The 24,634-nt window shown below is 36.1% G+C and overlaps 1 protein-coding gene, 1 long non-coding RNA gene, 1 other non-coding gene and 2 pseudogenes across 4 annotated transcripts; 3 read left to right on the top strand and 2 right to left on the bottom strand.

Annotated features, from left to right (window-relative positions):
• Nucleotides 1-13,962: 13,962 nt before the first annotated feature.
• On the top strand, nucleotides 13,963-14,866 carry LOC145131731 (pectinesterase inhibitor 10 pseudogene; annotated as a pseudogene).
• A 288-nt stretch (nucleotides 14,867-15,154) lies between these two features.
• LOC145131734 (uncharacterized) lies at nucleotides 15,155-16,065 on the bottom strand. The gene is made up of 2 exons (XR_013717815.1): nucleotides 15,656-16,065; nucleotides 15,155-15,439 (listed from the first exon to the last, which is right to left on the bottom strand). It is a non-coding gene; the product is annotated as an uncharacterized LOC145131734 (long non-coding RNA).
• Nucleotides 16,066-16,604: 539 nt separating this feature from the next.
• LOC145131730 (21 kDa protein pseudogene) lies at nucleotides 16,605-17,554 on the top strand (annotated as a pseudogene).
• Nucleotides 17,555-21,959: 4,405 nt separating this feature from the next.
• On the bottom strand, nucleotides 21,960-23,993 carry LOC145131732 (jagunal-like protein). 2 transcript variants are annotated; one of them, XM_079066389.1, is made up of 6 exons: nucleotides 23,756-23,993; nucleotides 22,996-23,077; nucleotides 22,854-22,909; nucleotides 22,541-22,664; nucleotides 22,283-22,456; nucleotides 21,960-22,185 (listed from the first exon to the last, which is right to left on the bottom strand). In XM_079066389.1, exons 2-6 carry the CDS (start codon nucleotides 23,075-23,077, stop codon nucleotides 22,106-22,108), a joined length of 516 nt encoding a protein of 171 aa, XP_078922515.1. In that variant the 5' UTR covers nucleotides 23,756-23,993; the 3' UTR covers nucleotides 21,960-22,105. The 2 variants fall into 2 exon arrangements, with proteins under 2 accessions (XP_078922515.1, XP_078922517.1); XM_079066391.1 differs by having other exon boundaries at nucleotides 22,996-23,071.
• A 75-nt stretch (nucleotides 23,994-24,068) lies between these two features.
• Nucleotides 24,069-24,141, top strand: TRNAK-UUU (transfer RNA lysine (anticodon UUU)). Its single transcript has one exon. It is a non-coding gene; the product is annotated as a tRNA-Lys (tRNA).
• The last annotated feature ends 493 nt before the right edge of the window (nucleotides 24,142-24,634 follow it).

Raw genomic sequence — 24,634 nt, 5'->3', positions numbered from 1 at the left:
TGATTGGACCAAGTCCGCGGTCCACTAAGCCCCGGACACCTTCGCAGGAGACACCCCGCGGACACTCCTCGGACCCTCGTGTCCATCTCCCATTGGACCGAAGCAGCCGACCCGATCCGAAGCCAGAAGCCGTATCATCCAACCAATGCGAAGCAAGCACCTGTCCGTCCGAGCCTCGCCCTGCTGCCACCTGGTCCGAACCTCGCAGCCGCGTGCCCTCACCCCCTCGCTTCGGATCCGAGGCTCGCACCTATATAAGGGGTGCGAGACCTCCCGGTTAAGAGTTTGAATTTTGGTCTTTTTCACCCCTTTTCAACATTTTCTTGCATTCCGACTTCCCCCGAAGCCCCGGTACTTATTCCAAAGCCCGAAACGCGCCCCGAGATTCCCGAGAAGTCCGAAAATTTATCTTTTCGGTTTCGAAGCTCTACCTTCGCAGAGCCCGGTTTTCAAGAAAACTCCCGGTTTTCAACGAAGAAAGTCATATTTAGAGCCGAAGTGCTGCCCGAATTACTATTTTGACCCCGGTTATTTCTCATGAGTTTAATATATAGGAACAATTGTATGTTATGTGTTATATGTGCTATGTGCTTTTCCATGTTATCATCTCGAGTTGTTGTATCTGCTATTTTATAGCAAGGTTGTACCTCTGACTTGAAGTGTATGACATAAGCATCACTTGGGTATTGGTATGAACCGTTGACCATGAAGTGTATGACATAGGCATCACTTTGGCTTCGGTAGTATGCTAAGATAAGGCTGAAAGCCTAAATATTCTAGCAAAATGATATTCTTGAGTATTTACTGTGCCATTTGTGCTGAAACTTTATTGATTTTATATCAAGTATGGAATTTGTTATGTCTCATTGATTAATATGGAAAGCTTTTCGCATTATGCCTTTGTTGTTCCTTGTTCCTCTTTGCTTCTGGCATATTACAGTATATATATATATGGCATAACGTTATATTGTATCTATTATTGAACTCACTAAGCGCCACCGCTTACCCCTCTCAATGTTTAACTAATTTGCAGGAGATAAGCATCCAGTATAGTTATATACTGGTAGCAGATTTTTGAATAGTTTGAAACTGCTGTATTGATAGAAGATTTTCGAATAGTTTGAAACTATTGTATTTTGCACTCCCATATGTATAAATCTATAGAATCCTGGGAAGTTATGTAATATATAACACTATGAGATAGTGGGTTTGTATCCAGTAGTTTGTAACCGTTTTATCAATATAAAATATTGTTTTATGAATATGCATGTAGCATGTTTCGGAATAACAATTGTCAAATATGAAAGTTTGGGTCTTTCAGAAATATGAAAGTATAGAAAGGGGTTCTTTCAATTTCTCATAAAGTTGATACTCATACAATAGGCACATAAGGCATCCTTCCTAGATCATTAGTCCTAATCTAGCATGCATTTCTCATAAAGTTGATACTCATATCAGAACATAAACTTGTATGGGTAATTTGGGAGTACTTACTTGAGCTCGGCTGATTGCATGCACCACACCCTTTTTCTCTTTTCAAAGTTCTTTTCTTTCTAAAAATTCTTTTTTCTTTTCTAAAACTCTTTTCTTTTTAAGTTAGTTTTTGCTTTTCTAAAACTCTTTTCTTTTGAAAACTTTATACCACTTCCTTAGTTTGAGTTCAGACACACTCGGGAGTCCGCCCGAATCCCTCAAACCAAGGCTCTGATACCAACTTGTAACATCCCAAAAATACAATCTGAAAATTTCGTTTTAAATCAGTAATAAAACCATAGTCATCATACGTCATAGAAAAATCACAACAATGTATCTCAGAATAATATAGCAACTGTCATGTATATCAGAGTATAAACATCCCGGGCTGAACAAATGGTGTGTGCACTGCAATCTTCCCGAGCTCCTCTTTTGAAAACTGAGTACCTGAAACCAAAACTGAAAACTGTAAGCACGAAGCTTAGTGAGTATCCCCAACTACCACATACCATACAATAACATATAAAGCAACTACTGGCCTTGCCCACTGCATCGGACCGAAGTCCGGAACTAACCAAGGCCTTGCCCTCTGCATCGGACCGAAGTCCGGAACTAACTAGGGCCTTGCCCTCTGCATCGGACCAAAGTCCGGAAACTGCATCGGACCGAAGTCCGGAACTAACCAGGGCCTCGCCCTCTGCATCGGACTGAAGTCCGGAAACTGCATCGAACCGAAGTCCGGAACTAACCAGGGCCTCGCCCTCTGCATCGGACCGAAGTCCGGAAACTGACTGAACGTAGCATATCATAATCATATCTACTAGCATAAACACATATACTACATACTGCATCGAACCGAAGTCCGGAACACATAACACAAAGACATGCTTGCATCACAAAGACATCAAGCACACTGAACTACTGCATCGGACCAAAGTCCGGAACTACTGCTAACTAAACGGGTCGGCATTGTGGCCGTAGACCCGTTCCTACTGAAGGAAACTCACCTCACACTGCTGAAGTCCCTTAGACACAATCCCACACTGCTGAAGTCCCGCAGACTCAACCCCTAGCTGCTGGATGACAGATTCCCGAACTGTCAACACCAAAATAACACCCAATTAATAATTGGGTTCTATCACATATCCATAATTCCATGCTTGGGGTAAAAGACTACCTTACCCTTAACTTAGCTTGACTCAATCCCAAGGCCCAATCCATAGGTCCAAAGTCCAACTATGGCTCAAAGCCCAACCTTTGGCCCAATTTTCCAAATTGGGCCCAAACCTCTACATGGACTTCCCTTAAGGCCCAACTGTTTAGTCCGGTCCAACATGTCTCCTTTTAAGGGCCCAACATCATACAACCATCTAGGCCCAAACTATGGCCCATCTATGGCCCAATTTTCCAAATTGGGCCCAATCCTTCATATGGGCCTTACCTTAAAGCCCATTAAATTATTTTAGTCCATTTGCTTGTTCTTGGATGGCCCAACACAAAGCCCAAGTGAAATTAGGGTTTCACATAAAATAATAATTAGGGTTAAGTGTTTCTTACTTAACCTATTAAGGACTTGATCCTTTAAGTCCTTTACTCTACTAAATAAATGATATGGTGAAATTGGGCTTAATACACAATCCAATCTCAATGGCCCAAAAGTGGGTCCAATAGGTCTAAGGCCCAATACTCACAATTAGGGTTTTCTAAACCCTAATTAGGGTTTTCTCCCAAACATGGTCCAAAATAAATCTTTAAGCCCATTAGGGTTTTGCTAGGTCAATTAGGGTTTGCTTGTGGGGCACCACCCATTACCACCTTGGGTAGTGGTGGTCAATGGCAACACACGGCGGCGGCCACCACCTTACGGTGGTGGTTACTATTATTTTTATTATTATTGCTAATTACAATTACAGCGCTTTGATTCAAAATAACCACACACGCACACTAACTAACACACACACACAAACTAACACGCACACACAGGCACACCATGGTGGCCGGCGGCGGCTCGTGGCGGCAGCCACCATGGCTGGCGGCCATGGTGGTTTTCTTCTCCATTTCTAGTCATCAACACTACCCTCAACACACACACACACACACACACACACACACACACATACGAGCTGCACACATAAAACACACCCTATATGGTCGCAAAGCAACTCCAGCCACCCACCTGGTGGGTCATAGCGGCGACAGCAAGGTTTTCGGATGGCAGCCACCACCTCACAGTGGTGGCGGTGACTTCTTTTGGCTCCCTGACCAGCAGCAACCACCCGGAGAACAACAGCGGCGGGAAATCGGCAACAGGAAAACGGGGAAGGGAAGAGAAAGACGATGGGGTGGTGGCGGTTAACCCTCATTGGGAGCAACGACGACGGTCTAGCGTCTAGCTCCGGCTCCTGGCTTCTTCATCCATCGGAAAAAGGCAGCAACGACAGCAGAGAGATGCTTGTTCGCCAACCTCGTCGCCGCCGGTAGCGAGATAAATAGAGGCGCTGAATGACATCCAACCTTGGCAAAGGCATTGCCGAGAACGGTGGCGTCTGGCGATAAGGTAGCAGGCGGAGAGGCGGCTGCCGGAACCGGTGACGCAAGTGGTGGCTGAGGTGCTCCAAGAACGATGGCGGCGATATAGAATGCTAGGGTTAGGGTATTCGCTGCTGAACCTTCATACGAGAGGGTATAAGCCGTCGGGTTCAAGTTCCATGTATATACCAAACTTCCATACACTTTTGTCACAACCAGCCCCTCCTTGCCAATTCTTTTTCAAACTAAATCCAAAATTTACCTTTTGGCCCGTGCTTCTAAATTTCCTTTCAAATTAAATCCTTAATTTACTAAACAGCCCTCGACCTTCAAAATTCTTTACAACTAATCCGGAATTACACTTTTAACCCCTGACCACTGAAATTGTGACAATCAGCTTCTCGAAATCACACCTCGCTATATAATTATTGATGTTAGGCTACGAGTCATTCATTACTTTATTTATTTAATTTATTAAATGAACAGGGCATTACACGGGGGTTGTATCATTTTGAAAGGATAGGGACTCGACGAGTTGGTGGACCAACTCGGCAAGTCAAGCCAACTGGATGATTGACTTTGACCAGGGTTTGACCTTGACTTTGACTTGGATTGGGATTGACCCTTGTAAGGGTTATGAGTATGAAATAGTAATCGGAAAAGGTTGTTGTGTAGGGATTGGGGAGTAGAGACGAGTCGATTCCCATGCCGAGGACCGTGCAGATACTACACGACATCGAGGTGAGTTACCTTCCAGTAGCGGTGGGTCTACGGCTACAATGTCGGCCCACTAGTAGGAGTTGTATGTTAGGTGATTGTCTTTGTGATATTCATCTAGGTTTGCTACTACCTGATATGTTTATGTGCTAGCATGATATGTTATATGTGATAGTGGTAGTAGGGAGGGAATAGTCCCCAAGTTCGACTGTTAGGACCGAAGGGTAGGTCGGGCACCCCAGATATGCCTGTCAGTATGTTATGTTATAATATATGTGGTAGTAGTAGCAGGGGTGAGATAGTCCCCAGAGTTCGGTTGTTAGGACCGATGGGTAGGTCAGCACCCCAGAACTGCTTGACATGGTAGGTCAGCACCCCAGAACTGCTTGACAGGGTAGGTCGGCACCCCAGAATGGTCGGACCGGGTAGGTCGGGCACCCCGAATTGCTCGACAGTATGTTTTGTTATGAGATTGTATGGTATGTGGTATGATGGGGGAACTCACTAAGCTTCGTGCTTACAGTTTTCAGTTTTGTTTCAGGTACTTCTTCAGCGAAGGGGAAGGAGCCGACGCGGTAGCGGCACATCACACACACGCAGGATTTCCACACTATGAGATTTCTTGGGATTGTACTCTGACATTGTTACTATTTTTACGATATGATTTTGAGACATGAGATTATGGTTTTATGAAATGATATGACTCAATTATGTTTTCTTATAAATGTTTTCCAAATTGTTATATCAAAAATGAAATTTTTGGTCTTGAAATTTGGGATGTTACAGTCACAGTGTATGAGATCAAGCACATGTAAAGAACGTTTAAAATTATTGTCAAAAGGCAACCGTTTGCTTTTAGAGAGTTGACAAGATGAACACAAATTGGGTTTTGGTAAAACAGATGTAACAGCTAAGAAACCTAATTTATTCAACAAAGAAATGATATCAAAAGATGCATGTCCCAATCTATTATGCCATAATTCAAAAGATGCTTTGAGTCTTCTACTTTTAAGTGCTGCTAAGAATGCATTGCTGCCATGTTCCAGCACATACAGTCCGTTTTCACATTTACCCTTGGCGAAGGGTTCCTTGGTTGCTTGATTCTGGATGGCAAAGAAAAAAATCAGAAAACAAGATATTCATGGGTGAGTCGTTTGTTAATTTGCTAATTGATAAGAGGTTCTTGGTGAGATGTGGAACAACTAGCACATCTAATAGTTGAATGTCTTTGGAAAGATTAGCTTTGCCAATATGAGAAATGTTAAGAACATTACCGTTACCAAATACGACCTGATCCTTTCCCGTATATGTAGTTGATGAGTCAAGATTGGCATGGGAATTAGTCATATGAGCAGATGCACCTGAATCAACATACCAGTTAGGGGTGTTGTTGTTGACATTGTATGGAGAATGAAAAGCAACAGCTAAATTTGCATTTGGAGACGAACCATTCTGAGCAAATGTAGACAAATCTGGACAAGAAGAAGCATAGTGTCCATTTTTCCTGCACAATTGACAATGTGGTGGTCGTTTACCATGACCACGACCACCGAATGAACCTCCACGAGAGGAGAAGGATCGTCCTCCTCGTGTACCTGAGTAGCCTCTACGGGAATTGTTTGTGGGGCGTTGAGTTTGTGCGTTAAACGCAGCAACAGGTGGGGTACTACTCGAGCCATGCATAGTATTAATGAAAATTTCGTGACTTTCAGCTTGAGCAAGTATGTCACGGAATGATGGCTTGGGTTTAGTAACTTGTATAGGAGTAGAAAAAGTTTCAAATGTGGATCCAAGACCACATAAAAACCAGTGAGTTTTATCAGCATCAGAAACCGGGTGACCAATAGTAGATAATTGATCACAGATAAGTTTAAACTTCCTACCATATTCAAGAACAGAGGTGTTACCTTTCTTCAATTGGCGAAGGGAATCACACAGAGTTTGCATGCGTTCCACCGAATCATGACTATATGATGCTTCAAGAGCTTGCCAGAGGTCACGAGAAGAGGTGATACCGATAGTTTCTGCCATCGCTTCTTCAGAGAGGTTGGACTGAATAATAAGAGGCGCACGCTGGTCGGCTGCTAGCCATGTTGCATAAGCAGGGTTTGGCGTAGATGAGCCTTCTGATTCTTTAGAGGTGGCAATAGGAGGTAGAGTGGAAGGCGGTGCAACAGCAGTTCCATCTACATGTGAAAAAAGTTGTTGATTGATCAAGAGAGGAGCAATCTGATTTCGCCAGAGAAGATAATTGGTAGAGGATAGTTTAACTGTTAGGAGATGTAAGATGGTTGCAAGAGGGAGAGTGGTTTCTGTGGAGGAGAGATCGTCGGCGGCCATTAGGGCAAGCTAGTAGAGTCGGCAAAGATGAAGGATGAAGAATATAGGATCGGAATATGAAGCTGATACCATATAAGGAATATAATTCACGCTTAATGTTCCCATTGTATTGATTGAAATTATATAGTACAACAATTACAAGATAAGATACAAGATAACTTATAATTTAAATACATTTAACTAAATCTAGAGATAATCACGTTTTATCTCTAATACACCCACCTTGTTCATTGCAGTTTTAGGTTCTTTTGTATTTAGAAATTTTCAATTTACAGGTATATTAGTACAACAATGTGATTTCAACGTGAATGATTTTAGTGTGACTTAAAAATATACTAGATTTTTGTCTTAATCATGGATATATAAACATTTCATTTTGTATTATCAAGAATCAAAATCTTATGTTTATATTGAAAAACATTATTTTTTGTCTATACAGCCATCAAAGTCAGAAAGGTGAGCACCCCACCCCACAATCTACAGTTGTTAAACGAGAAATGCACTTCCAGAATCCAATTTATCAATGCTAAAATCAAATTCTCGTAACACTTTTTGCATTGGCATCCCTCGTTCCCTTCCCAAAGGTACTCTACTCCTCTCTCCAGGGCCGGTCCAAGGATATTTTGGGCCCGGGGCAAAAACAAAAATGGGGCCCTTCGAAAAACAAATTGCTTTTAGTGTAACCGTATCAAATGTTTTCCTTTCTTTTTTGAGATGGAGAGTTTACGTCTTATTTAAAACATAGATAAAATTAAAAATAGTTTAGAAGTGAATTATATTTTTCGGTTAAAAAATAATAATTAAATATAAACTAAATTTTTTTAAAATAAACTATTGTCAAGTTCTAAAATTGGCCCTCTTAATAAAACTCGTTTTATAAATTTTTAGTGAGTATGATTTTTATCAAAAATGGATAAATAACTAACTTTTATTTCATAAGAAAATAAATAGACTTGATAATTTATAATTAGAATTTTGTGTGATATTAAAAAATAATTTGAGTGTGTAAAGTCTAAACTAATTGTCATTAAATATGTGTGTAAACCATTTGGGCCGTAAATATGTGTGTAAACCAAGATTTGGGCCGGTCTATTTAAGGTTTAAACTAATGAATATTACTGTACCCATTTAATCTAAATTCAAAAAGCCACATTAACTACAAGAATTGAACTCGGGACGTACAAGATTTGAACAGAGGCAGCACCTTTTTCAGTTGGTCTGTAATCATGTTTGTTAAAAATATAACACTAATTATATATAATTATTAACGTCCATTTTTTAGGGGCCCCATTCCAACGATGGGCCCTGGGCCGTCACCCAGCTTACCCACCCCCATGGGTCGGGCCTGCCTCTCTCTAAGATGAATGCTCTGTTATGCGGATTATTATGATGTTAGGTCTCGATTTCTCCTAATATATCATAGTTTTTTTTTTAATTGGGTTTAGTTCATAGAATTCACTTTTTAAGTAAATCCACAATAAATCATGTTATTTTCTACTTTATTAAATTAAAGAATTGTAGTCTCCTTTTTGTAAAATTATGTATGTTTTATGTCATTATATTCTTTCTTATTATTAATTTATGTAAAAGTGACTTCTTCTTTTTTGGTTTAAGATTCGTGAGTATTAACAGGTGACATAGAACTTTTAAAGCTACAGGTAACATTAAGGTTAGTTTATGGATCACTTATGTAAAAGTTACTTTTTTTTTGTTTAAGTTTAAGATATGTGAGTATCAACTTTTTTTTTTTTCTTGAAAGAGCCAAAGCTCAGCAAACTATGTGAGTATCAACTTACATCACATTTTTGCCTGTTTTGGATTATAAGACTGTATTTGTGCATTTTATATTGGGTTAATGGAGATGTTGGGTGATTTTTCCAAAATACAAATATCTTTACAAGCAAATGACATTTATCGACACTTACTATTTTTCATATGTTAAATTGGTTTTAACCAGATGCTTATTATAGCATATGAGCAATTCAAATGAGAATGAAGAGGTATGGCTAAGACTTGTCTAATAAGTGATACAGAGATACCAAGGAAAACAGAAATTGATCGATAAAGTAAGTTTCTTTTTTCCTTTGATCCATTTTTTTAATGCATTTTTTGTAATCAAATTTGGGTATTTGATTTTGAGAATTCCATATCCGAAATCCTTTTTTGCAATTTGTTTGAACTGAATTATTTTCAACTTATATGAACCATATTTTGAACTTGTATTTTCAGCGGATCCCCATACTACCACCTCCATCTTTCATTCCATTTCTCATTCATTATTCTTTATGTGAAATGTTATTCTTTATGTGAAATCAGGTGATGGCGATTATCCCTTCAAAATGTTAATATTCTTTTAGAATGACGAAAAATTTAGAATGAGGAAGGTAAATATTCTTTCAGAATAAGAAAGGAAAATATTCTTTCAGCATAAGGAAGGAATATTCTTTGGGTTCTCATACAAAATTCTTTGGGTTCTTATACAAATTTTATAAGGGTATTCTATTATAGGATTTGATAATGTGTATTTTTTTGGCAGAGACATGAGCATGACATATATTAGACGATGAAGATAAATGTGTTCTCACATAATGATATTCTTACAGAATGTAATTCTCGTCTTGCTGTTAGTCGCACAGAATGTCATTCTCGTAAGAATTGTTAGAATCAAGTCGTATATGGCTCATTGAAGAAGATCAAGTGCATTTGCTTAATAGTTGTATATTTAAGCATGCTATGTTTTCTAAGAATTTATTTAATTTTTATGACATTTTGTAAGAATATGTATGAATCTACATTTACATGTCCATGGATATACAATGATCTTGTTATTTTTCAACTAATGGTTCAAGAATGTTGTCTTTCTTCAAGAAGTTCATTTAATCAAAATATGTATTTTTTCAAAAATATGTATCCTGACATTCTTATTGAATATTTTTCTAACAGAATGTCATTCTAACATAATAAAACCGGGTATAAAAAAAAGTCAATAGTTAAACCATATCAAACAGTAACCAAAATCGATGCAACTTACTGAGATGTCATCATTTACTTTAAAATCGGGTATAATTAAAAATTACGTTAGAATTAAAATTGAATTAGTTAAAAAATCAGAATTTTTAAATCAAGAGAATTAATTAACCCCAAAAATATGGAATTTTCCTTTTTTAATTTTATCTCAATTGACTAAAATACCCTTATAGTGAAATTAGATTGTATTTTTCAATTATTTTTAATTCAATAATATTAATTAATCACTTTCTTAAAATAACTAAAATGATTGGTCCACAATCAATCCTACATCCACACAATAGATAGTTAAAATACAATAACCTAAGCCTATATATATATATATATATATATATATATATATATATATATATATATATATATATAGTGCTAGGTTCCGTTGAGATTCAAAATAAAATAGAGATTTTGAGATTCAACATCAGCCACATAATTCACATCTACCGCTCTAACCCTCCGGAGTATTGGTGCGGCGGGTCAGTTATAATCATAAATGATTATGTAGCGTCGTCTGTTCCTTTCACCTCCGCCACCTTCCCTACCACCACAACCGCCACCGCCACCACCACTACCACCACCTCTGCCACCAATCGAACCCACCACTATCACATCCATCACTTATAATCATATATGATTACTCAATCTGTGAACATATATGTATAATCATTTATGATCAGGCATATACGTATAAACTTGTATAATCATATATGATTATACCTCTTTGCCATATAATCATTTATGATTAGACATACCCATCTGTTGTCGATACGCTGGAGTGTTAGAGCGGCAAATGAGAAATATGTGACTGAGGTTGAATCTCAAGATCTCAATTTTTTTTAATCTCAAGTGAATCGTCCCCTATATATATATATATATATATATATATATATATATATATATATATATATATATATATGGGGTAATAGGGTATGCCATTCTGTCCCATCATGTGAAAAAATTTGTTGTAGGCCCATTGGAAGATTACCGATGTGGAAGACATGCATGGTTTGGGTAGGAAATGTTTAATGTCCCAAACATTATAAGGTAAAAAGTTCATTTTTAATTCAACCGTAAACACCATTTAATCATTTCAATCATTCAAAGGTATATCTGAGTAGAATCGTTATAAGAGTACAATTTCAAAATCATAAAGTGCGGAAACGTGGGTGGATGTGTTGCGATCAAGTCGGGCCCTTCCCTCGCGAACCGGGAGTACCTGAAAAACATTTTAACATAAACCTTAAGCACGAAGCTTAGTGAGTTCCCTAAAATACCGCATACCATACATACCTACCAGCTCAAAGCTGCGTCGGGTTATTTCACCTCCAAATCTATTTCAACTCATGTGTCAGCACAAGGTTGTACCGTGTCTATTTCACCCCACATACATATAGCAAATAGGCATATAACACATACAGCATGAGTCACAAAGACTGCAAGCACATAACATATCCTACTGTCCTACAGTATAGTGAGCAAACTCATATCAGTTTGTTGTCAATCGAACATATGTTCGGGCTGCTGAACCGGAGAATCCACGCGCTAACCAATCAAATAAAACCTCAATTAATAATTGGGCCATAAACCATAACCGGGAATCTAGTTCATTTGTCCAACACCCAGGATAAAAGACCATTTTACCCTTCCCTCACTTGGCCCAATAACCGAGGCCCAAACTTAATGGCACTAAAAGCCCAATAATGGCCCAATTTCTAAAGGACTCCCAAAGTCCAATATGGCCCCAAGTCCAAGAAGTCCCAAAGCCTCACAATGGCCCAAAGTCAGAAAGTTTAGTGGCCCAACAAAGCCCAAAACCCTAATAATCCAAATATGGCTCAAACCATAAAAGTCAACGAAAGTCAAACGACTGAGTACGCCCAGTGTACTCAATCTATGCCCAACGTAGGGGTGTTCATAACCGGATATCCGAAATTTCGGATAGTTGATTTTTGATATCCGATTCCGTATCTGAAATTTCGGATACGGATTCGGATACCAAAACGGATATCCGAAAATTTGTAATTTTGTTCAAATTTGAAAATTTTATATTAGAAAAACATATTTTTAAAATAGAAAGGCATATGAAGTAATATATGTATCTAATTAAGGGTATTATGAATATGTTTTAGTTACTAACATTCATATTATAAGACATATGTGATTAAAATAACATATAATGTATAAACTAAAATCAAAATTTTCGGATATCGGATATCCGAATTATCCGAAAAATCTGAAAAACACTATCCAATTCCGATTCCGAAAAATCGGATATCCGAAATTTCGGATATCCAAAAATTTGGATATCCGATTTTTCAGATAATTCGGATTCGGAATTTCGGAATTTCGGATCGGAATTTCGGATACGGATATTTTTGAACACCCCTAGCCCAACGTACGCCACCTTTGGCCAGTACGCGCTACGTAAGAGTTGTTTGCTAAATAACTTCTTCGTTCCAACTCTGATTTCGATGATCCTTATATCCAAGGAAAGGTAATGAGAAGCTCTATAATCCTATCAAATCTCCTTTGCTTTAGAACTTTCCAAACTTAAATCAAAATTCATGAAAGAAGTTTGAAACACCACTTTTCCCGTTTTACCCTTTGACACCAAAACGCAATCAAGGGCTTGGATCGCACAACCAATATTATCACCATCCAATAGTGTCTAAACCTTATTCCATTGAAGCCCAAGGCATTTACTTGATCCATTTATCGTCCACAATCCTGAAATAAGAAACTTTTCGAAACATGATGTTACAAAATGGTTTCATGTCCCTGGGCTCTTTAGGGACCCAATCTCAACCGCACTTCATATGGATATAATTCGTTTGGAGGAAATGCATGTTACAAAAAAAAATCTGGGATGTATATATTCACTGTGTTTTGAAGTTGTAAGAAAGACAGAGATTAATGATCAGAATATAACATTTTAAACAAATGAAAGGGCTCATTTCTATAGGACGCAATAGGTGTTTTAGTTATGAAGTGTGTTTTTTTATGAATTGTGTTTTTGTTATGAAGTATGTTTTTTTATGTATTAAGTCGTGTTTCTAGGTATCAAGTCATGTTTGTCGTGGTTTGAACTATTAACTCGTGTTTCTAGGTATTTTAAGTTTTAATTTATTGTAACTTTTTTAATTTAATATGAAATATTTGTGTTTAAAAAAAATTATTTAATGTTAATTGCTTTTGGTTTAAAAAAATAAAATTCATTTAATATTAATTGTTTTTGTTTTTAAAAATATATATATTCTAATTAAATTTGAAAAAGAAAAAAATTGAGTGATAGGAATATTACCACTCCCTATGAAATGCTAAAAAAAAACCAACAACTCAAAGTGTAGGCCTTGAAGGCCAACATGTGAGGCACAAATCTTTGGGGCCAACTTCAATGATTAAAACTATTGTCAATCGTAACTGTCATTCTTGATGTTTATCCATTTGAATGTAACCGTTGGTAATTGGTATATATAAAAAACTTTATCTGAAACAAACAAGCTTTAATTAAATGAATAATTAGTGATTCATTCCCAGTTTTGTGCCTGAACCTAGCAAGTGGTCTGAAAAGTTGATTTGTAACTCTGTAGCCGCCAGCGGTCCAACTTGTACATAGTCCCATTTCTAGATCCCAGTGAAGCCCCCATTTAATTATATCAAACATTAAAAATCAAAGTCAAGCGTATACGATTCAATAAAAGACGGCTGAAGGTTTGCATGATTGCAAGTTGTTAAGAGCTACTTGATAAATATTTTGGCACATTTAGATAAAGACTAGAGCTTGAGGGCTTTCATTAACTATTGGTTGTAAGAAAAAACAAGGAATATAGTTGTAAAAGATAAGCCTACATTTGGTTTCCTATAAATTTGGAGTCCATTTGCTCGACTTTCATAACCTACTTCCTTAGTTCCTTACCTTCAAACTTAATCCAGACAACATTCTCTTCACACCCTCCTAAGTCCTAATTAATAAAACTTCTAGATATGGAAGTCTCATATTCAATTTATACTCTAGCCTCTAACATTCTCCTAATAATACTTCTCTTCACTTACACCATTAATTCAATCTCTGCCCTTGAGAAAACAAACACCGAGTTCATCAGAGCATCATGCAGTTTGACAAGTTACCCTACACTCTGCTTCAACTCACTCTCAACTCGATCAGGTGCAATCCAAACAAGCCCTAAGCTACTAGCCCAAACAGCTCTTTCTATCACCCTTGACACAACACGCACCACCTCATTAGCAATGATAAAACTGTCACAAGTTCATGGAATGGCTCCACAAGAAGTTGCTGCCATGAAAGACTGCATTGAGTTGCTGAGTGACGCGGTATACGAGTTGAAAAAATCACTCGAGGAGATGAGTCAACCGGGTTCAAAAGATTTTAGGCTAGTGATGAGTGACATACAAACGTGGGTCAGTTCTGCATTGACGCATGAAGACACGTGCTCTGAAGGGTTTGTGAATGACCCAAAAATGAAAAGTGTGGTGAGAGGAAAGATTGTGAATGTTGCCCATTTAACCAGCAATGCTTTGGCTTTGATCAATAATTATGCTTCTTTACGTGGATAGTTGAAGGAAAATAGAGAATTGATGCTTATATCTATTTTAAGAATCACATAGTAAGGCAGTGAAATCGCAAAACATCCAAACACTAATCATAAAATTTTATATTGGTTTTCTTATAGCGATGTGTGAATGTATTTCAAACTTTTGCTACCCTTGATTGCAAATGCAATGTACTAGACTACTGAGTGAAAATATATATCTATTTGAAAAACATTATCATGTATTAACAATATCTTGACGATATTGTTTTTATACATTCTAGTATCATCTCTCATATTGCTTTAAAGAATGTTATCCCTCCCCTGTTTCTAGTCACCATGCTTTTCATATGCCAAATGTTATCTACAGAAACAATCTTTTATCTTTGTACCATTGGGTGGATCGTGGAATGTATGGTTTCGAGATTTTTGCATTAGAGAAAAAGGGTGTGTCTCTATATGAACTTTTATGTTACCTTATCCATTGCTTATGATAAATAATAACTAAAAACACAAAATCAAGAACAAACAAATGGTATTAATACATTGCCTTTAAAGAATCACAAATTTTCGTCATAAGGTCACATGTTCAAGACCATTGGGACTATAACCATGTACGTTAATGAGATGGGATCTTACACAGATCTTGTTTAAACTTAAAAACAATTTGGTGAACTGGCGAAAACAATCGAATCCATGTTCTTATCTAATGACCAAAAAAGTGGGGAAAAGGGATTTGATTCCAAGAAAACTGGAATCAAAGTTGACAGGGATCTAACAATCTAATGCTCCGATCCTGAAAATACCTAGAGATCACTGCTGTTCATTAGTCGAAAACTAGTCAATGATACCTCAGTTCCAAAACTTAATCACCATTTCAAATAAGCGAAGCATGAGCAATAGAGATGAGAGAAATACATCAGGATATTCTACTGTATAATTAACTTGTTCAACACATCAAACAACACAAATTTCATCGTGATTACAATTTCAAAATATCTACAAGATATTAAAAGGCTTACCTCTCGAAATATCCATAAATATCCACCATTCCAAAACAATGCATTCATCTGTGTCTGTGTGTTTGTGTGTGTGTGTGTGTGTGTGAGAGAGAGAGAGAGAGAGTAGAAAGTGGTCCAGAAAGTTGATTGTAATTGTGTAGTCCCCAGCCGGACAACTTAAACGCAGTGTCCCATCTTTAGACCCCAGTGAAGCCCCCTCCACTTCATACATATCTGACTTTCAAACTTATCCTCTTTCATGATGTTGGCAACCCTTAAAACAAACAAACTTGAAAACTAAGATGAAGGATTTGAAGAATTCATGCTATTTGTTGAACTGCTGGTGTATATAGAACCAAGGATCTGTTATAGGTAGGATGGAATAAAATGACCAAAGAAATGAATAATTGAACAAGCAAAGTAACACAACCAGTCGTTTGACCTAAAAAATGAAATGAGTCGTTCAAACTTATTGTTTGTTATATGCAATTAGAAATAAATCAATAAAATAAAGAAAAAATGTTATTGTAAAAAATAAACTCTAATCAAACAAAGATTTATTGCCAAATAAATTAGATATAAACATATTGTATCTACATTTAAATAATTAATATATGTGATGTAGGTATTCTAAAAAAGTGTGTATATCACATTGAAAAAAACGTACACAGTTTTAAAATATTAAATTAAATTAAATACCATGAATCTTATAACATAAATATTGTTTTTTTATAACAGGATGTAATCTAATAGCCTACTCCCAAGAATTCCCCTTCATTTACTTATCAAATATGACAAATCAATAAAGGATGGCTAAAGGTTTGCATAATTGCAAGTTGCTTAGTACAACTTGGTAGATATTTTCACATAAGACTATGACATGTACATATCTTCTTAGATAGAGACTAGAGTTAGAGGTTTCCATTAATTTTTGCTGGTGGGCATGTAAGATTATCAAAAGGGGACAATAAGGAAAAATTGTAGAAGATATCTAACATTTGGTTTCCTATAAATTTGGAGTGCATTTGTTCAACTTTCATAAATCATAACCTACCTTCTTAGCTTCAAACTTTAAACCAGATAGCATTCTGTTCACACCCTCCAAAAAGAATTTTCAAATATGGAAGGCCTATATTCAATATATTCTCTAGCTCGTAGCATTCTCCTAATATTACTTCTCTCCACTTCCTCCATTACTTTAATCTCCGGCCTTGACAAAACAAATGTGGAATTCATCAGAACATCATGCAGTTTGACAAGTTACCCTACACTCTGCTTCAACTCATTGTCAACTCGTTCAGGTGCTATCCAAACAAGCCCTAAGCTGCTAGCCCAAACAGCTCTATCAGTCACACTTGACACCACCCGCACCACATCCACAGCAATGGTAAAATTGTCACAAGTGCATGGCATGGCTCCCCGGGAGGTTGCTGCCATGAAAGACTGTATTGAGTTGCTGAGTGACACGGTGTACGAGTTGAAAAGGTCACTTGATGAGATGAGTCGACCGGGTTCTAAAGATTTCAGGTTGGTGATGAGTGATATACAAACATGGGTGAGTTCTGCATTGACGGATGAAGATACGTGCTCTGAAGGATTTGATAATGATCCGAAAATGAAAAGTGTGGTGAGAGGAAAGATTGTGAATGTCGCCCATTTAGCTAGTAATGCTTTGGCTTTGATCAACATCTATGCTTCTTCTATACACGGATAGTTCAATGTAGCATATATAAGATGCAGAATTTTATTTTTGTTGCCTTGTAGTAATGTGTGAATGGCCTTGATTGCAAATGCAACGTATTTTATTGAGAGAATTTATTAATTTGAAAATATTGTCATGTACTAATAATCTCTCGAGGATATTATCATTTCTTGTATTGCTTTTATATATTCTATTATCATATCTCAATTTGCTCGAAAGTTGTTCTAAGAATGTCACAAACCAAGTTCTGATATAAGTTCACATAGGGTCAAGTTTTAATATAAATTCACAAGTCACGCTTGTATCAAACTTGTTTTATTAAACATAAACTATGATAACTTTTTCTTTAAGCCTAGCTCAAACCTACATCAAGTTATTGAGGCTAGAACACCATCCGGTCAAGCTCCAGCTCGGGTCAGCTCGTGTGCAACCCTATTTCCGAAAGGATTTTGGGGATAAAAATGTTGGTGATGTTAGTTTCATCAAGCATTTTAGGTGAGTGGAATTTACACGGGTACAAAAGGGGATTTGGTCTATGCTAAAGTACGAGTTTAGGAACAACGTTCGTCACACACCCTAGAGTGAACGTCCTTTGTAGACAGTCGATCATGCGGGCAGGGTCAAGGGCAACGCACTGTGGCCTAAACAGTTTTGAAGGACTACAAAGCTAATGGATCAACTACTAGCGAGTTTCGAAGGTCAAAGGTACTAAAGGCCAACAAATACGCGGTAACTCCCAAAAAATGTAAGTTGTGAAGGGACAGTTGTGTGGTAGGTTTTGAGAGGTAAGTATAGTTATGAAGGGTGGAGCATGCACAGGACATGTTTAAATGGTTGTCAACCACCATATAACTGTCATTCATGATATGGATGAGCGTGGGACGGAACCGGTACCGACCCGTACCGTTCCCGATTTCCCGAAAACCGAATTTGGTCGAAAGTCAATCCCGAGTACCGAACCGAATTAACATCACCGGGAATGGTACTGGTTTTCGGTACTAGTACCGGTACCGGCGGTAACAATTCCCGAATTTCATGTATTTGGAGTACCAAGTATCGTCCCATATTTTTACATTCGGTACGGTTTGGTACCGGTACCGGTTCCGGTACGGTACTGGTACGGGATCGGGATTTGAGACAAACTGCTCATCCCTAATTCATGATGTTTATCCAATTACATGTAACCGTTTGTATATATACATAACTTTGTCACTAATTGTAGATTCTCACAAAATCCGAAACAAACAAGCCTAACACAAAATTTTCCAAGTTTTTGTCGTAACTTTGATTGGATTATACCCTACTAGATTTCATTTGGTGTCACCCAAGCTATTGTTAAGTTGTTGAGTTGTGGAGTCTGATGGTTGCCCAGGGACGTATCAGCTGCAATGACAACCAACTATTTTTTTTTCTACATCCTAATTTGTGTATGTCAGTCATAAACCTAACAATGACATCTTGTAACATGAGTTCCCCAACAATTAGTAGCATAGAGGTAATGTCCTCAAGCACACATCAAGGTACGTATTCGAAATGAGGCTTTAATGAAGATATAGTGTGTGTGTGTGTGTGTGAGAGAGAGAGGTTGTTGAAGTTGAATACCAATTGTGGTGTGGTGTGGGCCAGAATGTTGATTGTAATTTTGTAGGCCCAACAGGTCCAACTTGGCATGTAGTGAGTCCCATTTGTAGGAAGTGAGGCCCCCTCCCAAGTGCCAACTTCATACATATCTCAAACATTCAATGAGTTACCGTTTTTCATTAAGTCGGCATGCAACCCTTAAAACATAAAACCCTACGAGACTCTCGAAGTATTCAAAAATTCATATATGCTAATCTCGGGAAAAAAAACAGCAAATTTGGTCCTATGTTTGACAAAAAAAAATTAGGTCAATCCCTTAAACTTTCAATTTTGCATACATCGTCCTTATTGGCATATTTCGTTGTGGTTTTGGTCCCTCGAATTATCACCATCGGTTTAAGTTCGTTAACACATGCTACAAATGACTATTTTACCCACTATTTTAAATAAAAATATTGATATTAGATAAAAAAAAAAAATAACCCGCACCCCACCCACTTTTCTCTCTTGCTCATTCCCTCAAAATACGCCGGTGGTATATCATTCTTCCGGAAAGTCTTGCTCCAACCATCTTTAAAATAGAGGATGAAAAGGTCATTTTGGCATGACTTAACGGACTTAAACAGATGGTGTTATCTTGAGGGACCAAAACCACAACGAAACATGCTCACAAGGACGATCTATGCAAAATTGAAAGTTTAAGGGACTAAAACTGCAATTTTTTTGACAAACAGAGGACCAAATTTGCAGTTTTCTCTAATGTCTATATAAGCAGGGTTAGGAATACACTACCCCAAAGATGGCATCTTTCGTTTAGTTATATCAAATATTAATAACTAGGTTATAACCCGTGTGTTACACGGTTGACAATAAAAAAAATTATATAATAAGGAAAAAAATTATTTAGTCATACTTTTGCAACCAGTTATATGTATAATATAATTGATCTATATTGGTAAGTTTATGGTCGTCTTTCTTAATTATTATCTGAAACTGTTACAAAAAAGAAATAATGTTATATAAATCATTATTAATGAGAAAAACATAAGGATGTAATATGATATATTTAAATTTGATATACTAAGTATGAAAAAAAAAACTATTATATATATATATATATATATATATATATATATATATATATATATATATAACTTCGACTATAACTATTCTCGTTCATGTTAAAAACATGTATAGTGGATGAATTTTGAATGACTTATATAGTATACATATTTTTAGATTTTCTATTATTCAAGTATAACTTTTTAAATTTTCTTTTAAATGATAATATACTCCATGTTCTTTGAATCTGCAAAAAAAAAATTGCTTTAAATAAAGATGATATACAATTAGTTATTAAAGGTAAACATTTTGTAAGTTTCAAGTTTATATGTTTGTGACATTTTGTTAAAGAAGTAATCGAAAGGTTTTAATAATATAAACTAATTATCATCGACTAAAAAAATAAAATATTTGGATTATACAATCATTAACATTCAAAAAATAGGGCCTCTTTTTTAGTCTCTAAAAGTGCATAATAATATATAATGCATATCTATGTCGCAATGCCACATAGATGTTATACGTAATGTTTAGCTAACGGTTCTTATAAGAGTCTAGCAAAGCCCTCCCACTATGACCGGTTTTTTGCTTAATGTTTAATTAGAGTACAATTTTCTTTGGTTCGGGTTTTGCTATATGTTACGTTTAAAAATACATATTTAAGATTTAAATTAAAAAACTATAATTTTACAAAATGACGTTAAGGAAAAAAGAAATGATAATTAGATTGATCGGACAATAAAGTACAATGCCCTAGATGTAAATACTTGAAAATAGAGAGACTAAAATAATAAAACTTAAAAAAAGACAATGTCTAAATTAGATGTTGATTTTACATTTTTGGTAGGATTGCTGTTTATGGCATTTGGCCCAACTATTCTTAAAAAAGTGTATGCTCAGTTGCAGAGTATAAACTACTATTGTAGAAAAAAACTTGAAACTAAGGATAAATTTGAATCTCCAGTTAAATCAAAGATTCGAATATTAGATGGGTTCACATAGTTATTCCTACTTTCATAGCAATGTTCCTGATCGTTGGTTAAAAAAAATATGTGAGTATGAATTTAAAGTAGGATGCTATATAAAAATTATATAATATAAAGTCCATGTGTAATAAGTAAAAAATAGTAATGTATTTTACTATTTGATTTGAAAATCAAAATTTGTACTATGTATCAATAAAAGTAGGATGTTATATGAGACATACCATTGAAAGCACATTGCTATTTCATGCTTCATCAAAACATACAGTGCTAAACATACACGCATCCAAAATAGAAATTGCAGAAAAACAGAAAATAACAAATAAAAAATGTAGGCAAATAGAAAAATGCAGAAAAACAGAAGAAAAAAAACGTTATGAGATTAAGTATCTATTCTATATGAGACATACCATTGAAAGACCTTCATGATTTATGAAGACAAACATTATAACACAGACACGATGACAGATACATAAAAAAAAAGGTATTTTAGTTTTCTATTTATTTGAATATGTAGGAAGAAAAGAGAACCAACATAACCAACCCCTAGTATGAAAGATACAAAACAACAGAAACCAACATAGACACTGACATACATTTACATTGAATATTACAGCAATGAACTTTGATAGAAGTTACATGGTATTGTCTTGTTTGTTTATTTATAATTGTGTAGAAGCAAAATAAGTTCTTGCTGATCGATTCTATAGGCTGATGGTATAAGAAGAAATTTAATACGATTTCTGAAGAAAAAATAAGGTGAGCCGTTTATTTATCCTTAATTTATGGGATAACCCATAATTTTTGGCTATTTAAAATTAGAATGTTTAATTAGATAGGAATGAATTTGAATTCTAATTTGGGGTACGATTTTTATATCAAACGATGAATTGATGAATTCAAAATTCAAATTAGGATTGGATTTAATTTAATTTTTTCAAAATTTGAACGTCACCCAAAAAGCTCTATCCAAGTATGAAGCTTATACACAGCAATATACCATAGAAGATGTCCAATCCTTTTTCATGATTTTAAAATCGGGATTACAATCCAAGAGTAATAAATAACAAAACTAAATCAATAAGAAAAACGCATCTCTAGTAAGACAAGAGATAAAGAGATGATGAATAGTGAGGATTTGCATCAAGAAGCTCTTTTTGGAGGAGACATATTCCCGATGAGAGAAGTTGTTTTACTGATAGAAAATATTTGCACAAACAGTCCTGTGGTGCCACACAATAAAGCCCCAATTGTTAAGCTGTCCAACTATATTTTCAAATTAACAGATTGGCACAAAGGCTTATTAATTATTATACTCACCAACAGAAACACAAGCAATCTTCAACAGATCAAACTTATCTGTTTCCCAGTTACTCAGACCAACAAGAGGTGTGCTTGCCTTCAGTTCGATACCTGAAGCAATTGATCCAAGTATTCCTATAGATGATGCAGCCATATAGAATTTCAAAAAGCTCACTCTGCTACGCTTTCGACCTGCAACATAACAAAACAATCATAATAATAATAATAAATAACTTCATACACAAACATATCATTTTCTAAAATAACAGTGCTTACCCAATTCACCAATTATAATTGCAATCAAAGTTAAAGATATCGATGCAGCAGCTAATATTTCAAGAGGCTCCTTCTTTAACAGAGTGAAAAGAATGTCAAATACTCCTAGTACCACTACCACTGCCTGCATTGCATTCAACATGGATATCTTGTTACTCAAGTTTACAACCATCAAAGAAAACAACATAAAAGCCTACACAAATGATGCAAACAATTTTTCATATCTATCATTTAAAAACTTGGCAAATAATCATATAAGATTTTAACAAACTATACAAAACAGCAAGCAGCAAAAGAGCCCGTATAAGCGTACCTGAATCACAAGAACTTTGGAGAGTGTGGATTTCCCCTTGGCTACCTTTGTATATCCTAAAGTTAAGATCCAAATACAGAGTTGAAATTATAAAGATGAAACATACAACACTATAATTACATACTGAAGAAAAAAGACATACTGTTGTCCACAACCATTCTGTATGAGAAATCGGAGCCATCGGTTCCCGATGGACGCCGGTTGCCAGAATTTCTCTGCTGCATCTGGGCAATGGTACAAATGGTTAGTTTTTTTATTATGAAATTGGTTAAAACTTGTTTTTTTTTATTAATTTCCCATCTTTTTTTCACAATTTCGTTTTTATATGTTTTCTAAAAGTTTACAAAATAACCTTTTTGCAACTTATTAAACATGCTTTTTTTACAACTTTCAAATGTGTATAGAATGTGCTCACAGATAGTTGATGATCAGATGAAAAGATTAACTGTTATTCAGGAAGTTTAAAAGCTGTAAGAAACTATATTGCGTCAAGTTAAAATGTAGTGGAAATGTTGAAAATGTGAAATATTCAGAAACCAAATTTCAGTCAAGACTCAGCCAGATAATAGGTTTGAGTTCAAAACCCAACTGAGGCTGATAGAATACCGAGTAAGTAATGTGAAATATTCAATTTGAAACAAAATTTTGAGGGAAGAGTCTGCAATAAACGATTGTAATTTGACTGAAGACTTGGCCTATAGCCTTTTGTTAGTTAAACACTTTTTTAGCTACTTCTAAACCCTAAAATGTAAAAGAGGTGAAAATGTTGAAAACGAAACCTAATTATTGAACGGGTGCAACTACAATCAAACCCATATCAAAACTGTAGGAATCAATAACCGATTTAAACCCTAAATTGTACACAAACATTAAACAAGAAGAATAGATGAATTGTTTTTTACCTGGGCAAGTGCTTCCGGTAGTGAAGGAACGTCGTAGCAGTTCACAACAGAAAAAATAAGGGAAAATGTTTTTTATGATAAGGGATTGAATAGAGCAGGGGTGCACCGGTGATAAGCTGCGGCGTATAATTCGATGGTGGTGGCGATCGGCGGTGTATAAGGTGATGGTGGTGGAGCGGCTTCTGTTTCTGCTGAGAAAGGAAGGGAAGAAAGAAACACTTGATGCCGGCGCAAGATAGTAAATCCTGTGTATAAACAATAACGACTGCAAATTAATCGTATATAATATAACTAATCTGATTTATGAACAATTGCCGTTCTAGCTCAGTTGGTAGAGCGCGTGGCTTTTAACCACGTGGTCGTGGGTTCGAGTCCCACGGATGGCGTTATACTTTTCTTTTTACCACAAGTTTTTGTTGAACAAGTATCAGCTAATGTCTTTTTTTAACCTTTTTATATCACAAGTTTTTCTTTGAAAAAGCTGAAATTATATCTTTTAGATTAAATTCATCTGAAAATTATAATGTATAAAAGTCCAAAATTTGATATATGTGCTAAATTGATATCCCATCTCGTTTTTAGACATGCGTATTTGCGATCTCGGGTCGGTCTCGAAACAGTATGGTCTTTTTGCGGTCGGTCTTAGAATGGTCCGGTCTTTTTTAGGACCGATTCCATCCAGTCTCGGGCTGGTCTTTTTTCAGATCAGTCTCTTTCAGTCCGATCTTTTTTTGGGACCGGTCACGTTCTTTTTCGGTCCGGTCTCGCGGTCTTTCTATATGTCTTTTTTGTTCGGTTTTTGGGTTTTTTCGGTCGGTTTTCGGGTTATTTTGGCCCGGTTTCGGTATTTGTTAGGTTTTTTAGTTTCGGTTTCGAGTT

The sequence above is a fragment of the Lactuca virosa genome, chromosome 8, assembly GCF_052849685.1.
Source record: "Lactuca virosa cultivar CGN04683 chromosome 8, Lactuca_virosa_CGN04683_v6, whole genome shotgun sequence".
NCBI classification, from domain to species: domain Eukaryota; kingdom Viridiplantae; phylum Streptophyta; class Magnoliopsida; order Asterales; family Asteraceae; genus Lactuca; species Lactuca virosa.
Note: the sequence above shows the minus strand (reverse complement) of the source record. Positions and strands in the feature narration are given on the sequence as shown.